Raw genomic sequence first — 18,549 nt, forward strand, 5'->3', positions numbered from 1 at the left:
CAAGTATATACAGTAACACTACTGAACAAAATTAAGGACACAACTTCTCTTTCCACATTTTCTTTTAAAGGAACATCCCCACATAATCACTTGCTGTTGTTACTTGGAAAAAAAGAGGTTTCTTGCATCATTCACCCTCAAAACAAGTGTTGGAAGCTATTTAAGGCCAATTCGAATAGTCAGCTCGAATAGTTAGCTCGAATACCGACTCGAATAGTGAGCTCGAAGTCCGAGGTCGAATCGAATAGTAAAAATTATTCGACTCGAATATTCGAATGACCTCGAATAATTTACTATTCGAATTCGACCAAACTCGAATTTTAAAAAGGGGTATTTGAGCACCACTAGCAGGCTGTTGACGGATCCCCGACGTGTGTTTCTACAGGGAATGTGCGCGCATGTGCGCACGCATTCCCTGCTAATTCCCACTTCAGGACTTGATGCCAATGGGCATTAGGCGGTTCTGGTGGCACCATCCTCCCACTGCTTGATCAGCATGAGGCAGTTGGGAGGGGGTTAAAAAAAACAATTTTGTATAACATAAAAAAGGCATAACTTGTACCAATACATATTTGACCAAAGTTTAATTATTGTGACATTAGTTTACTTCAAAAGTAACATATATGCTACCTCTTATTTGATGTAATTCAGGTTGTAATATTTACCTGTTATCTGCAGTATTTTTGGATAGAATTTGTTCCAGAATCTGCACTGCTTGGCACGCAGTTTCCGATCTGTCTTTGAGTCTTCTGTGTCTAACATAAGGTAATGTTGTTCATCGAGTGTGAACGCTGGCCATCTGTTTTCCTGAGACGGTGCCCCATTTGGATTGCTAAAAGAGAGATATTTGAACATAACGACTGTTATTATATACTCTGCTCATATTTTGCATTACACTCTTTATATCAGCAGCCCTTTGGTTACTCATACATATTCAAAACACACAAGCAATGCTTGTAATATCACTCAGAATTAAAAGCTCAGACTACTGCACTGTTTTGTAGGTTTTATCAGTACACTGTGCAGGCTCTGCTGTCTACTGTGCCTTATTTATCAAGCTCAGACATTCAGTTAGACAGAAATATGCTGGTTCAGTATGAAGAGAAATTTCACATTTATAAAATGGAAAAGCATCCCGTATATATATATATATATATATATATATATATATATATATATATATATATATATATATATATATTTATCTATTTATTTGGTTTATAACAAAATAAAGATGGAAAAAGTGACACTAAAGAGCAGGTGCAAACAAAATCAGCTAACATCCCTTAAAGAGACTCTGAAGTCTTGTTTTTTCCAGCTTTTTCCTTATAATCCTGTTTGGCATGATTGCCCCACTAGATTTGCTGCATACCCGCAGCAGATGAATGATTTATTACTGTGTAATAGACCAGCAAAGTTCTACGACTTTGCTGGTCGCAGATGGTGCTGCCCTGGAGAAGCTGAGCTTAGCGCGTTAGCTCTGCCTCTCCGCAATCAATCTCTGCGGATCTCCGCCTCCTCTCCGCCCCTCTCAGTGAAAGGAAGACTGAGATCAGAGGAGATTGACTGCGGAGGAGGCAGAGCTACAGCTCAAAACTCTGTCCCTCCAGGAAGAAAAGCCCTGCGAAGCCCGGGAGCTTTGCAGGGCTGTTTGTCAGTAATAAATCATTCCTCTGCCACAGGGAAGCCGCAAATCTGGTGGGGCAATCCTGCTGAACAGGATTATAAGGAAAAAGCAGGTAAAAAATGAGACTTCAGAGTCTCTTTAAAGGAACACTATCAAAGTTTTCTTTTTTTTTCTACACTCCTTTAACAGGCAGAAGGGACTTTGTAATGACATATAGTGGTAGTAAAAGAAAAAAAAAATCAGACCTTATGGAGAGCTAGGGTGTCGGGTGACTGTGACAGTCTGCGGGAAGCAATAACAATGTATAAGAAGCTCTCTCCTTCCCTCCGCACATCGCCTGCTTGGCTAAACAATGCACATGACCAGGGCCGGGCCGAGTCATAGGCTGGAGAGGCTCCAGCCTCAGGGCGCAGTGTAGGAGGGGGCGCACAATTCATTCAGCTGTCATTCCTAATTGTGTATTAAGCAGAAAGAAATAAGAAAAGGGGATACATAGCAGTGACTGCAAGCCAGATAACTAGATATTAAGGTGTTGGGGAGGTTGTGGACCCTGTGGCCCTCTTAGTCTATTAGCAATCAGTGTGTGTCGACGGGGGTGATCGACGGGGGTGGGAGGGATGGAGGGGCGCACTTTGGTGTCTCAGCCTTGGGTGCTGGAGGACCTTGTCCCTGCTCTGCACATGACGCTATGCTGCCAGAAAGGTCTTGTGGCAGGGTGGGTTTCAGTCAGTCTGATTCAATGATTTGCCCATCCACAAAAAATATTGTTTTATAGGGTGCAGGAAATAGCTGGTAACAGAATATTAGTAAAATTACTATTATACTACTTAATTCATACAGTAAAATATATGTAATATTTACCAATATTTAATTATGAGCTAACCTCTTCCCCTAGTGGCACCTAACCTTAACCCCCTCTGGTGGGTGCCTAACCTTAACCCCTGCTGGTGGGAAACTAACCTTAAAGTGTACCTGAGATGGTACACTGTGCCCTATTAATACTGTGCACTATAGTCCAGAGGACATTGCCCTGTCGGTACTAAAAAAGCTATTTACTTTTATTGTAATGTTACATAAAATATGTAAAAGGTCCCACTGTTGTGGGTACACACTGGCGAAGGCCTCTAACTGCTTTACCAAACTTGTGTTAACCGGTGGGGGTCTTTGCTCATCTCCCTCCACTTGATCAATAGTAACAAAGTAGGGTGTAGCTATTCCACGATAGCTACACCCTCTATGTTACTATTAATCAAGTGGAGGGGGATGAGAAAAGACCCCCACGGGTTAATACAAGTTTGGTCAAGCAGTTAGAGGCCTTTTACATATTTTATGTGATATAACAATAAAAGCAAATAGATTTTTTAGTACTGACAGGGCAATGTCCTCTAGACCAGAGTTCCCCAACCCTGTCCTCAAGGCCCACCAACAGTACATGTTTTGCAGAAAACCACAAACATGCACAGGTGAGGTAATTAGTGTTTCAGCAGAGCTGATTAACTACCTGTGTGGATTTCCACAAAACATGCACTGTTGGTGGGCCTTGAGGACAGGGTTGGGGAACACTGCTCTAGACTATAGTGCACAGTATTTTTCCCTGGTACCTTGTATTCGGTTAGTGTCTGTTACACCTTATTTATACTTACCTGGGTCTTCCTCCAGCCCCATGAGGACCATAGGCTCCCTTTGCCATCCTCTTTGATCCCTCTGTTCTGACGGTAATCCGGTCAGTCGTGGCTTCGCAGGCTTCTGCGCATACATGACTCAGCTGTGCATGCCCTCACCACTCTCCCATGTTCGGGAGCATCCTGTGCCAGCACCGTACTACTGCGCAGAATGTAATATGCTGTAGTGTGCTGTAGAATGCTCCCGGCAGTGGGAACACAATGAGTGGTGCATGCGTGGACGAGCCGCACATGCGCAGGCGAGCTAGACTCTGCAGGATTACCGGGAAGGAACAGCACAAGAACAGAGAGGCCAAAAAAGATGTTGAGGGAGCCCACGGTTCTCATGGGGGTGAAGGAAACACCAAGCAAGTATAAATTGGCCCTATGTTAACATCTCAAACTCCCTTTAACCCCTCTATCTAATTTGTAACCACATTAAAAGGGCACCCACAATGCAAACTGCAGCTAGAAATAGCAAGCACTTTTCTATGTAGCGGGTACCCAAATGAACTTGAGCCTCTATTAGCTGTTTCATCCTGCAGGGTCAAGATACTGCAAGGGGTGAATTATAAGCCAACAATGTACAGTTTTAGAATTGAATAATTAAAACAAATCTTCAATTTAAAAAAAACAACATTGTGTACATTTATAAATTAAAATATGCTTATACTTATGGACACTGCCAGACTTTTTTGCTTTTTTTCTGAAAATCTAGCATTTTGCTGAACATTCTTGATTTTTCTGGTGTATTTTTGGCAACAACTTCCCAGAGTGGGAAGCAGGGTCATCTGTCCCTCACTTAATCATTCATTTTGGACTCTTAATTGCATTTAAGTTGCCCAAGTGAAAAAATTAATTGAGCAATTTTTGTGTTGCTTCTTGGCCAAGCTAGATATCACTTTAGGTTATTTCCATTATAATTGTGTTCCCATTACTGTAACCTGTATATGAGTGCAGTGAGTAGGATCCATCACTCTCTGGGGGAAGGAACAGGAGTCTAAGCTCAAGCAGAGCCTTGAGGTGAGTAAGTAAAGATATATTTACAATGGATATATGATGGTAGGAGCTACTACAAGCCTTTCTGATCTAAAGATAGAACTGAAGCCAAAACATTTTGGGCTTGATTCACAAAGCGGTGCTAACTGTTAGCACGCCTAGCACGCCTGTGAAAACCCCCTTAGCACGTCTAAACAAGCTTTTCGCGCATAAAACTTTACGCGCGCAAAACTTTATGCGCGTAAAACTTTACGTGCGTACTGCACAGAGCACAGGGCGCACCGCGCGAAGTGCCCATTAAAGCCTATGGGACTTAGCACGTGTAAAACTTTGCGCGCGTAAAACTTTACGCGCGCAAAGTTAGCGCACGATCTGATTGAGAAATCCCGTGCTAACCTACTTAGCACCCTGGTTAGCGCGTCTAAAGACTTTAGACGTGCTAAGTAGGTTAGCACCGCTTTGTGAATCAAGCCCTTTCTGTTTTCAAACTGCCACTGAATTAAACAGTTAAACATATCATAGGCTCATTTACAACAAAACTAGAAAAAAAAATGTACTTGCAGCCCTTAAAGCGTTATAAAACCCTGACATAATATTCAATAAAAACATGTTTTCCTACTTTTTATATGCCATACGGTTAGCATATTTGCTTTTGTGCATAAGCATTATTATTCATTTAGAAATGATATGTTCCTAAAGTACACTTATATTACTCTGAGAGCTGACTTTGCATTTTATTTATAACTACTTTATTCAACCTCTAACTTAATCAGAAAGCATCAAAATGCATTTATGCTTGTCTGACTTTGTTCAGGGGACCTGGCAGTGCAAGAGAAGGCTTTGTTTACATTTATCACTTGATACAATTAAACACAAGATAACATTATGTAAAGTTCAGAAGCGGCCAGCTCTACTGGAAGGGAAGCTTCTAAAGCCTGTGTTAACCCTTTGAATGCAGTTCTAGTACAAAAAAAGGCTGGTTGTATATAACATGCTGTATATAACCTATGAGAGCAAAGTAGAAATGCTGGGTTTCATTCCGCTTTAACAGTCTACAATGAACAAAATCTGACGCCGAAATACAACAATTATGCTCGTGGCTGTTCTCACTAAACTGTCACTGTTTATCCAACCTTAGTAAGAAATATTACTTAAAGGTTTCCATTACATTGTCCTCTGATAATTAACTTTGATTAACTTAATGTTAGTGCCCAAATTTATTGTACTATATTTTTCACTTAATAGCTGATCTCATGGTACCACATTGATTTTCTTCTCGTGCGTGTGCTTACTGAAGAAAAAAAAAGGAAAGAAACAATAACCTTTTCTATGATTACAGATTTAAGTGTCAGACATAATATATTTAAGTAAAGTAAATTGTACTCTTCCGTAATTTCAATGATGCATGTAATAGTCATTGAAATATGATTAAATGTCTTCATTTGAGAAGCCTTATGTGTTAGGACAGGAAGGGCTATCTAGTCTGGTTCATTAGCTCTTTCAGACAAAGGTATATAAATAATTAATGTTTCAGATACCTGTTTGGCAATTAAAGGAAACTGCCAGGAATGGGACACCCCTTGAGTAATGAAGGGCAATCATGTGACATCCATAGCATAGCAGCTTATTGTTCCACTACAAGGTTATTAAAAGAACATTTAGATTAATACTACCTGTTTTCCTAGTAGTAACAATAATTATGTATCCTCATGTAATGGACTTCGTTCCCTCTTCACATATTAGTACCCATGTTTCAATTAGTATTACTTTTTATAAGCATCGGATACAAAATCTTCATAGTGTTTCCTGTAAATACACTAATTCCAGTAAGTTATAAATATGATGAACTTTCCATTGGAAACCTTTTTTTAACCTCTTGCCGACGGACGTGGCGGCAGCCCCGGGTCCACCTAACGCCGATCGACGTAAGGTCCTTGGAACGTGGATGCCCTGATGCGCGCATATCTCTGCATGAATGATGGAGCAGAGCTCCGCCATCAGTCGCCCAGCGGCGATCGCTGCTCGGAGACTGTTAGATGGTGAAACCTGTACAGACCTGTACAGCACTGCGATCTAAGGCAGTACTGTACTGAGGACAGCCGTGTGACATGGCTGTCCCATCCATTGGCTCAGGGGTCATCCGCTGTCATAGGCTGATGCCTATGACAGACAATCACAGTGATAGGCTGGTGGGGGGATGGAGGAGCCAGTGAAAAAAATACACGTTTTTATTCAAACATAAAACAAATAAATATTTTAAAAAAACTGGGGGAGTGATCAGACCCCACCAACAGAAAGCTCTGTTGGTTGGGAGAAAAGGGAGAGGTCACTTGTGTGCAGCTGTGCAGCCCTGCAGCGAGGCCTCAAAGCTGCAGTGGCACTTTTTGTGAAAAATGGCCTGGTTCAACACTGCGGTCCTAAAGTGGTTAAAGTATAACTTGAGTCAAAAAAGTCCTCATATTTTAGCTATATCACACTGCCAAATCAATAAGAGTCAAATATGTATTACTAATAAAAACTACTTTCAGTATCATGGATTGCTAGTATAATATCAGTTGTATTTGAAGGTCCTTGGACAGGAAATACTTGAACTAACATCTAGCCTAGGTTGGTGAAAGAGTTAGTGCTTCACAATGACAATCCCAGAATGCCACTTGCTCACAGCCTTTAGTTAGTATCACACCATCTCACATACACATGTTGGAAATGTTTGTGATCACACAAGGGACTATTTATGAAGAAGTGGATATCTGCCATGAGATCCAGTGAGCTCCAGATTGTGAGGTGGCAATCCAGCAACATGCTGATCCCTAATTGAATTGGTCATCATTAAAGTGATTTATAAATATCACAATACAAATTAGTACAAATAATCACAGTAAGTGAACTTGGCTAGAAAACTTTGAACACATACAGAAAAAGAAAACATTCCATTTGCTTAGAAGGGGAAGACAAGAATGTGTGCTACTTGCACATCACAAGTTGAAAGGCTTAGGTATGCCATTGACCACTCCATTCTACTCTGTTTTCTTTCAGCATAATGAGATCTTTATTGTGATTGCCTTTTTAATGAAAAATCCAGGCAGGCTGTGGGACAAACACTGACATATAAGGTGCAACCGCCTCTGAAGAAGTGGAGCAGAAGCTCACAAAATGTGCATCAGACTGCTATTCTGAAAAAGCTTGTTTGTAAATGGTTTCATTATAATTATGGATGTTATCATGGCCCAAAGATAAAATATGATCATGATAAGTTTGTAAGTGAAGCACGTTGGTGGAGGCGCCCAAAAGTATGTTATAGTAACAGCTAGATAATTTTACTCATAAAATTGGATAAAAATAAGTAAATAAAAATATGTATGGTATGATGAGGAGGTCTCTTACCTCCAAAGAAGACTCACGTGGGTAGAAAAAGGAGTCTTTATTAAAATAACGGTTATACTGTAGACAACGCGTTTCACGGGACTCAGCCTGTTTCCTCAGGTCAATAAAACAGATAACCTTAACAATAGCCGTGCGGAGCTCGGGCGCATAGATCAAAACTCCGCACGGCTATTGTTAAGGTTATCTGTTTTATTGACCTGAGGAAGCGGGCTGAGTCCCGTGAACCGCGTTGTCTACAGTATAACCGTTATTTTAATAAAGACTCCTTTTTCTACCCACGTGAGTCTTCTTTGGAGGTAAGAGACCTCCTCATCATACCATATATATTTTTGTTTACTTATTTTTATCCAATTTTATGAGTAAAATTATCTAGCTGTTACTATAACATACTTTTGGGCGCCTCCACCAACGTGCTTCACTTGTATACTCCACACCTCCTTGAGGTGTCATCCCTATTCCTGGGCGACATCATCTACCAGGAAACAGGACTAAAGGAGGAGAGCGACCACCCAGATCCAGAGGGTCCAGGATACCGAGCGGAGACGGTTATCTTTCCGCAGGCATTTACGGTGGTTGCAGGACTGCAACCTTCCTTTGTGAGTATATCTTATTCACAAATTTACACCTTTAATTTATACTAACAATACTGCACCATAAGGGCTCCCGTTCTCACCTTTCCTATAGGTCAAGGTTAACCCTCTCCATTGTGAAGGGAGCACCCGAGGCCCACACAGATATGATAAGTTTGTATTATTTAGTGGACTGTATTTGGAAACACAGTAAACATGCTTTTCTGGACTGCAAAGCAAATGGAAAAAAAAAACTCATCTTGTCTTAAATATGATAAACTGATCAAAAAAGTGCCATTATTCCTGCAAAAATAAAAGCACTTTTCTGACAGTCATCTCAATGAATAGTCGTTTTCCTAGAATGCAGCAATATAGCTTCCTTTTTCCTTAGCTTAAGCTAAAAAGCAGGATCAGTCATTTCCTGTCTAATCCCCCCCATCCCACCCCCCAGCCATGCACACACAAATAATAACAATGTGTAATTATTGTTTTCAAGCGTGAGGTACAGCAGCTCAAAATAATGGTTTTTATATTTGACCTCAGATCAGTCTATTCAATTCCTTTTTGACAAATGCTAAAGTGCTGACTCATGCTTTTTTATGTGTATGCTGCTTGGATATCCTGCTGGGGATATTATGAGTATCATTAAGCCCTAGTGGTAGGTACATTTCTGCAATACAACTACTGGGTCTATTACATCGGTTAAGAGGGGTTCCACTATCCTCCAATTTTTATTTGTTTCCCTGTTTGTTTTTATGTAATTGGTGCTTTATGTAATGCCCTTCTGGTCTCCCTATGACCCGAATTGCCCTGCTGCAGTCTGTACTGAATGTGGCAGCCAGAATTATCCACTCCTCCCATCGCTCCACCATGGCGGCTCCCCTCTGTGAATCCCTCTGGCAGCTTCCTATCCAGTCCAGAATCAGATTTACGATACTGTGTCTGGCCTACAATTATGTCCACAAAACCTGCCTAACCTACATTTCCAATCTTACCCAGAGGTACCTACCTAGCCACTCACTCCGCTCCTCCAATGAACTTTGCCTGACTGACCCCTGCATCACCCAATCCCATGCATCTTCAAAAAGGCCCTCAACATGCACCTTTTCTCTCTGGCCTAACCCTCCCCCCCCCGCCCTTTACACTGGTGCTCTGGTCTGCAATAGCGTCGGACAGGAACCCGAGTGAAGCTACGCATGGGCAGAGCTGCAGAGGCCCAGTGTGCCCCATCGGCAAAACCGAAACTAGCTGGTGGCGCGGGAACAGAGGATCGTGGAGAATTGTTGTGGAACAAGGTGGCTGCAAGGGGCTGGCAGCATCTCCAGGTAGGTGAAACTCTTTGTTTTGTTTTTTTTGTTTGTTTTTTTAACTTCAGTTCTCCTTTAACTATTGTCCAGTGCTGCGTAATATGTTGGCACTTTACAAATACAATAAATAAAATAAATACATTGGGCTTATAATATAATCTACTTTGCTGTAGCTGTAGTGAGATCCCATACTTAAAAATTGCATAAAATAGTGATACTTGCTTATGTTTAATTTGAATAAATTGAAGGTTTTGCTTAGATAATAAAACCTAGGTGAGTGATTGATTTTAAGGCCAAGTATCAGATGTGTGTACAGTGATTAAAGTGGGTTATTAATGATCAGATACTATTCCAGGGGTGGCCTCAAGTTAAAGGATAACTGAAATGAGAAGAATATGGAGGCTGCCATATTTTTTTTTTTTTGCTTTAAACAATGTGGCTGCAGTAGTGTCTGTATAACACCAGAAACAAGCAAGTAGCTAATATTTTCAGATCTGACGATATAAAACTAGTGTGGAATATTATTATAGAAAATGGATTAGAGAAAGTAGCCAAATTGAAGATATACATATTTTTATAAACAGAAACATTCATCACAGCATATCACTTTATCTCTACTCATTCTGTACTGTTAATGTGACTGGGCAGGTCCTCTTCCTCTATATGTATTCCTGGAGGTGCGCTGATGCTGTGTGGTCATGTGACATGCTTGGAAGATGGCAGTGACTCCAGTGAGTAACGGAGGGGAGGTGTGTCTGCTTGAGTCCGTGGCTTAGCTGCACAAACACTGTGCCCTGACACTGCCTTCTTTTAGGAATAAAGAAAGTTCTGTTTTTATTGGATGACGGACAGAAAGTTGTCTTTTGGATATCGCTAACCGGTCGTGCAGGGAGATAGACAAGCTTAAGGCTGATACGCAATTTACAAGAAACAGTCCGGTGAGTTTAAGCACAAAGGGAAGAGCAGCTGTCAGTTAGTACCTTCCTTCCCGGTGGTGGCACTGGCACAGACCGGGGGAGTGCTGTTTGTTTTTAACACAGTGTGCACTGTTTTTAGCAGTATTTAGCACTATGTGCGACCTCTATTTTTATTTCTAGGGTATCCTGCTTTGCACTTTATGTATGAAGGCTTGAAGGATTGAGAGCGCAGTTTACTTGTGAAATTTACTGTGAAGAGTTGGTGGCTCTTTTTTACTGTGAACCCCTAGCTGATTGTATTGAGTTGGTAATTGGTTGCCATTGGAGTGCAGTTTCTATACAGAGATCTGTGATATATTCCTGCATCACCCCCATATATAGAGAGGGGAAATAGTGGGTGTTTTTTGCCATGTAGGGCAGGCACATTGCAAATCAACTCTAGAGAGCTAGATGAGCAACTAACTAAACTTAACATTGAGAAACCCTGCTACAAGGAGCAAACCTATTGTTTCTTCTAAAAATCAAGATGAACAACTGAAAAACACTGCTTTACTATCTATCTTCAAGAAAATAGAGGTATCCGAGGCGCATGCGCGGGCTTCCCCAAGATGGCCACCTAAGAGAAGAGCTCCCGCTACACCGCTACTAACTGCAGCCGCTACGCAGCTTACAGACGCTCTCAAAGCGCGGCTTACCTCCGCTCCTCCTGCTAAAGCACCGGCCACCGATAGGTATGTCCAGCAAACCCCCGAACAAGCCAGGGGCAATGGACAAATTCCTCTGTCCGGCCTCCTCCCAAGATGGCGCCGCTCCGCCCGCCCATCCCACGCAGCCACACGCAGAAGGACTCTCCCTGCCATCCACCGCTCTGCAGGCCTCCCCAGCAGACCTTATCACCGCTGCACTCTTGGAGGCTACCCTCCAGAAACACAACCAGACACTTTACTCCTCTCTCCAATCACTTATAATCTCCGCAGTGAACGATCTTAAAAAGGAGATTATTGACATTGAAACCGAACGAACGCTCTGGAAACTAAAGTAGACTCCATAGCCCAGAAACAGACGGATTTGGAAGACGAACAATGTCTCATGCTTTCTGACTTAAAAAGCCTTCGCTCTGGGCACAAGGACCTAGAAAACCGAGAACGCAGGCAAAATGTCTGTATCAAGGGCATCTCTATGCAGGTCTCAAACGACAAGCTAAACGCACATCTCCTCGAACTTTTCCAGACAATCGTTCCTGATATACCAATCGATCTCTGGAGAATGGACAGGGCGCATAGGGCTCTGGGGGAAAGGCAGACGCAGGCAGGCAAACCTAAAGACGTCATTATTCGCCTTCACTATTATGAGACTAAAGAGGCTCTGTTCAAGGCCATCCGCAACACTCCAGCTATTGACTTTAAAGGAGACTCGGTCTCTATCTACAACGACCTCTCTCTCATAACTTTAGCCAAGCGCAGGGCCCTCTGGCCAGTCACACAACTTGTACGTGACTCCAAGATTCCATATAAATGGGGGTTTCCCTTCCGACTGACTGTCAATAGAAAAGGAATGATCTTCACCTTAACAGACATCGATGATGCGGATCTCTTCTTAAAGCAAATGGGACTACGCCTCCCTCCACGTCCCACCTCTCCCAGACACCGCTCCCCTGAGGCTTCCCCTCCACGCAAGGTTCGACACATATCGGAATGGACCAAGGTACCCCTACGCAACCTCTCTTCTCAGAACCCCGCAGAAGACATGGAGGCCCAGTCAACCTGAATCCCAAGCCTCTCAGACTCGGAGGACCCTCTTCTTCTGATGATCGGCAGATGCTCTACAATTTGCTCCTGCCGCAAGTTTTGATGATTGACTAGATCTATTGTTTCCCTTCTTTATGCCTACTACATTTTATATGCCTTGCATAAGGACTTCCTATCGGCTCCCTTTCCCTTTGGCATTTTACCTAACGCCTTTCCTCCTATCCCTGCCACCCTTAATTGCATCTTCAGGAGGAAACTATACACGGCTCTTGTCCTGCGGTGATCACTTGGAGACCCCGTATGTACCTCAGGAGGCGCCCCAGACTTGGGTTACACCGGTTCTTACCAGCTCCCCTTTTCTGGTTTGCCCCACCTAGGTGGCTTAATTATGCTACCTGGTTAATTAGCCACGTCCTTTATAGTGGCAATCACTTATCAATGACTGTTCAATGGTTTCTACTGTTAACCTTGTTTTTGTTTTCATTTTTACTGTTACTGTTATCTTTTCCCCTATGGTCTATACTACCTGTCGATCTCTCAGATTGGTCCTATTACATCATTAGCATGTCCACCCCACTCCTCGGCAATGGTTAAATGTCTCACTATAAATGCCAAAGGGCTAAACACCCCTCAAAAAAGGTTTGCCCTATTAGGAGACCTTAAGAGGCTAAACATAGACATAGCAATGATCCAGGAAACTCACTTTCAATGGGCTGACCCCATAAGGTTCTATAGCAAACTCTACACTGGAGTACACCTGTCTTCAGGTCCCAATAAGAAAGCTGGGGTAGCTGTCCTAATAAAAAAGGATGTCCCTTTCCAACTCTCTCGCTCTATCTCAGACCCACAGGGAAGGTGCATAATCTTGATAGGCAATCTAGCAGGGAAACCTGTGACTCTGGCATGTGTCTATGCCACAAACACTAATCAAACCACTTTTCTCTCCTCCTTCCTCTCTAAACTGCACAGAATGACTGAGGGCTCTCTAATCTTAGGAGGGGACTTTAATTTGGCATTTTCCTCCCACCTTGATAGATCCTCCCCCTCGGGCACCCCGCATAGCTCCCCGTTACATGAACGAAACTCCAGACAGTTTAGAGTCCTAATGAGAAAATATCACCTTCTAGACCTCTGGAGGGTGGTGAACCCCAAATCCATAGACTACACTTTATTTTCCTCGCCTCATGCCTCACATTCTAGACTGGATTATATTTTTCTACCCCCTCAGTGGTATCTATACTTTCAGACTCTCAACACCACCCCTTCGCATGGTCTGATCACCAAGGGGTCACTATAGAGTTGAACTGGTCCACTAATCCCCACAAATCATTTCACTGGAGATTAAATGAGTTGTTACAAAACTTTTGTCTCCAAACTCTCTGATGACCTTCAGTCATTCTTTGCAGATAACATCCCTTCTGTCAGCTCTTTTAGTGTAGCCTGGGAGGCCCACAAAGCATTCGTTAGAGGCATCCTTATAGCAGAAGGAACTAAAAGGAAACGACAATCTAGTCACCAATTACAAACTCTATATCAAAAACTATCCGAAGCTCAAAATACTTTCAAGACTTCCTCCACTTCTGAAAATTTCTCCCTCTTTAGATCTATCAAACTAGAAATTAAACAGCTACAAGCAGCCCACCTAGAAAAGAGCTTACGTTGGACTAGGCAATTATTCTTTGAAAGGGGGAATAAACCTCATACTATCTTGGCCCGTAAGCTCAACCCTAAAAACCCCCAATCTCAAATATACTCAATAAAAGATTCAGAAGGTACAATACACTATGATCCCTCCCAAACTGCCCGCATCTTTTCTGATTATTACAAGGACTTATACAACCTCCCAGGCCACCAAACTAAACCTTCTTCATCTGCTCGCATCACTAACTTCTTAGAACCCCTCAATCTTCCTAAACTTTCACTTGCCCAGCTGACTACTCTAAATACGCCCTTTTCCACTGAAGAATTTGAAGAAGTATTCAAACATCTTCCATCCTCTAAAACTCCAGGCCCTGATGGTTTCTCATATAAATATTACAAAGTATTCAAGACCACATTAATGCCCCACTTAATCTCCCTGGGAAACAAGCTACTACTAGGTGACCAACCCCCAGACTCCTTTTTGAGATCCCTGCTTACAATGATCCCGAAACAGGGGAAGGACCCCCTGTTCCCCCAGAGTTATAGACCTATCTCCCTCTTAAATTCGGACCTTAAAATAATCACTAAAGCTATGGCCAGCAGGCTAAACCCTATTCTCCTCTCACTGATCAATAACGATCAGGTTGGGTTCATACAGGGAAGGCAAGCTGGCGATAACACTAGAAAGGTGATAGACCTCATCGAGCTAATGGGAGCCTCTCGAAGACCTTCTCTGCTCTTAAGTTTGGATGCCGAGAAGGCCTTCGATAGGCTCTCATGGCCTTTCCTTTTTAGCCTATTAGAACACCAAGGATTCACGGGACCCTACTATAACCTAATCAGACTCCTTTACTCCAAACCCTCCACTGCAATCAAATTACCCTCGGCCCCGGCGCCATTTTTCCCTATTCGTAATGGCACAAGACAGGGGTGCCCACTTTCTCCTTTGCTTTTTGCACTAAGCATTGAACCCCTGGCCTGTGCCATACGCAATAACCCAAATATCAGAGGAGTCTCACAACATCACTGGGAACACAAAATTTCTCTTTTAGCGGACGATGTCCTGTTAACTCTTACCGAACCTTTAACCTCCCTTCCAACCCTCCATAAAATACTAAAGGAATATGAGGAGCTCTCGGGCTATAAACTTAACCAAGACAAGTCCGAAGCCCTCCCCATTAACATTCCCCCCCCCCCCCTCTACTTAGCAATCTCCAAAACTTCTACCCCTACAATTGGAGGAAACATTCATTACAATACCTAGGTATATTCCTTACACCAAACTATGTCAAAATATAAGGGAAGACGCCGAAAGCCCAGTATAGTGTAGTATGTACTGCAAATTGGGTATGGAAGGTAAGTATAGGTAGGTTATACTCACAAACAAGGGTTACCGTCCAGGTAACCACTATGAAGGCAGGTGAGGAGATTAGACCTGTCCCCACTCAGGATTAAGAAGTCGCTCTCTGTAGATCGGGAAAAAAGAAGAATTCCCCTCCACAAGGGGTGGAAACAACTGCAAAAGTAGTACAGAGGCGCCAACAGGGTAAAAACAATATTTCTTTAAAATGGATAAAATGAAGTAGGTAGCGGTGGACTTCCCCCTCCAAAACAAACACAAAAATTGCTGTTTTAAGCAAAAATCAGTTTATTTACATACTCCGAACAAGGTGCAACGCGTTTCGCGGGTATATCCCACTTCCTCAGGCAATAAATAGGAGCATATCACCAATGCGGTCCGGTACATAGCCTGGCGCCTCTGTTACACCAAACTATGGCTCCTTATACAAGCATAATTACCCACATATCATTAACACTATCATCCGAGACCTCCATAAATGGTCCAAATACACCATCTCATGGATAGGGCGCCTATACTCGGTTAAAATGAACGTCTTGCCTTGATTACTGTACCTAATCGAAACCCTCCCGATACCTGTCCCCTCATCACAGCTTGCCCTCCTACAAAAAGAGATCAATAACTTTATTTGGAACTACCAAAAACCCCGGGTTTCAAAAGCGGTCATGATGGCTCTGCGGGATCAGGGGGGCCTAGGTCTACCGAACATTCTCTTCTACTACAAAGTCACCCACCTTCGTCAGATCACTGAATGCTCCGATTTTCTATCCAGAACCAAATGGGCCTTAATCGAAGCAACACACATACTTCCAATCTCTTTAGCCTCACTCATTTGGCCAAACTCTCCTCACCTCTCCCCAACATCCCTGGGTCTTTCTACCACTAGGTTTATGATATGCCTTTGGGCTAACACAGCTTTGGACGCTGGTCTTCGATCTCCTTTCAGACTGCAACCATTCCTGGGTAACCCCAATTTTAAACCTGGTTTAAATAGGGATTTTATGAAACGGTGGTACTCCAAGGGATTCTTTCGACTGCAAGACTGGCTACAACCCTCCACTACATCATTCATAACTTATGATCACGTCTGCAAACACTTCCCTCCCTCTCCTAAATTCTTCCTGGAATATAGTCAAATCTCCCATTTCTTAAAAACTCTATTGCCAAACCCCTCTATTTTGGGCCGCCAAATGACCTTCGAGGACCTTTGTATCCAAAGAGGTCACCAAAAGGGTCTGATGACACAGATATATGTACTCCTATGTACAAAATCGTTCACTGTTACCCCCGACCATCCTTACATGACCAAATGGGAATTAGTCCTACCTCAGCCTCTATCCACTTCTGATTGGGACTCAATTTGGCAAAATGCCAAAGACTCCTCCATGTGTGTACAAATTAAAGAGAATATATACAAAATACTATTTAGATGGTACTTGACGCCAGCCTTGCTATCTCAAATCTATCCTGGATCTTCCGACCTCTGCTGGCGGGGTTGTGGCCTTAAAGGAACATTAGACCATATATTCTTGTCCTGCCCAGTCCTGTCTTCCTTCTGGTCAGAGATCCAAGAACTAATCCATCAAGTCTTAGAAGTTTCCATCCCTCTAGACCCCACTTATATGCTCCTAGGCAAGTCCCTCCCCCAGACCCATAAATTTAAAAGAATTTTAATCATTTGCATCCTTACCGCTGCCAGGCTATCCATATCCTCTAACTGGAAAAAAATAGCCCCCCCAGAACTTTCAGAAGTTCTAATAAAAATTAAATGGATTAAACTTATGGAAAAGCTAACCGCTACCCTTAGGGATACCGAATCACGCTTTGATAAAATCTGGGGCCCATGGGAGAGCCACTTCTCTAATGATTAGTCTCTATTAGGTATTCCTATATATTAGGGTCAACCCTAGGTCTTCCCCTGCCCACCACTTTGGCCACTCATAGCAATGTATATAAAATGAAAAATCTAGATATCAGAACCAATCTGATCTTTTTCCCTTCTCTAGTTCTCTCGACCAAATATAGGGGTTAAGGATTTATTTATTTTCTTTTTCTGTTGTTCTCTGATTTTAAATTAAGCTGATTACTGATCAAAATTCACCTTTATATTTACAGGTGCATAGACTTTGAGAAACTTTTATTTTGTTTTATTTCTCTTTTATCAATAGGCTCAATTTTTGTCATTTATCCTATTTCGATTCATATTATGGACTTGGACATTAATATACCATCTGTGCACTTTCCTAGTCCCCGGTGGTAACCTTCCACGTTTACTGTATTTCTACTTGTTGATTCTACCTACGGTGTACTACTTCGCACTAAGATTTGATAATTGGCTATGTACCTGTACCTGTAAACTTTTTCCTTTATAATCAAAATAAAAAATAGTGTTACAAAAAAAAAAGAAAATAGAGGTATCCAGTTGTATATTGGAACCTTTATATTGGTAGAGGTAGGGAAAGGAGGTGGTAGAAAAGAGACAGATCTAACTTTGACTTTAAATCAAAAAGGAAAGGGGCAAGGTAAATGTTCTCCTGATATGTATATATATATATATATATATATATATATATATATATATATATATATATATATATATATATATATCTCAACAATGGCTGTACAGATTTGACTGAAATTTGGCATACACATAGTACATTACCTGGAATAACATAGTTTTATCCCCATAACCAAAAAGTGGGCGGAGACAGATACAAATTTCACTGGGAAAATGTAAACTGCAGCCATTCTAAGGGCCTGTTTACATTAAATGCGGTGTGATGCGGCTACATAGCCACATCGCACTGCGGCTGTCCTGAAACCAATGTACGGCAATGGAACAGTTTCCGTTGCATGCATTGCGTGCGAGCGGTGCAGAGTGATCCAAGAATCTGCAGCATGCTGTAGATTCTCTCACAGCTGCATCCACCCGCCATCCCCTCCATACACCTCTGCATCTCCCGATGCAGAAGTGACGCAGACGGCAGCGGAAGTAATGCAATGTGGCTAGGTAGCCGCACTCACATCACTTCATAGTGGAAAGGGGCCCTTACACTGATAATGGCAGGGTTCTCAAACTTTGCACAGTTGGTCACTGGGTGACTGGGATTAATATTCAGAAAAGTGAGCCTACAAAAGCCAATCAAAATTCACTTATTAATTTTCAAGGGGAATATTTAATTGTTCCCATTCTTGCACGGTTATAGGCACAAGCTTCAAACCTGATATAGTTCATTGGGTCATTGGGTGACTGGGGTTCAAATTCAGAAAAGGGAGTGGAGCCACAAACAGCTAATCAGATTTGTTTCATTTCAATGCAAATGATTAAAGCCAAAG

General features: G+C 42.3%; 1 protein-coding gene across 1 annotated transcript in view; it reads right to left on the reverse strand.

Annotated features, from left to right (window-relative positions):
- BCHE (butyrylcholinesterase) overlaps positions 1-18,549 on the reverse strand; it is a 116,368-nt gene that overhangs the window by 28,619 nt on the left and 69,200 nt on the right. The window contains exon 3 of the mRNA XM_068279285.1: positions 666-832. Within this exon, the coding sequence (XP_068135386.1) occupies positions 666-832 (167 nt within the window). The remainder of the gene's footprint in view (positions 1-665; positions 833-18,549) is intronic.

The sequence above is a fragment of the Hyperolius riggenbachi genome, chromosome 4, assembly GCF_040937935.1.
Source record: "Hyperolius riggenbachi isolate aHypRig1 chromosome 4, aHypRig1.pri, whole genome shotgun sequence".
Lineage (NCBI taxonomy): Eukaryota > Metazoa > Chordata > Amphibia > Anura > Hyperoliidae > Hyperolius > Hyperolius riggenbachi.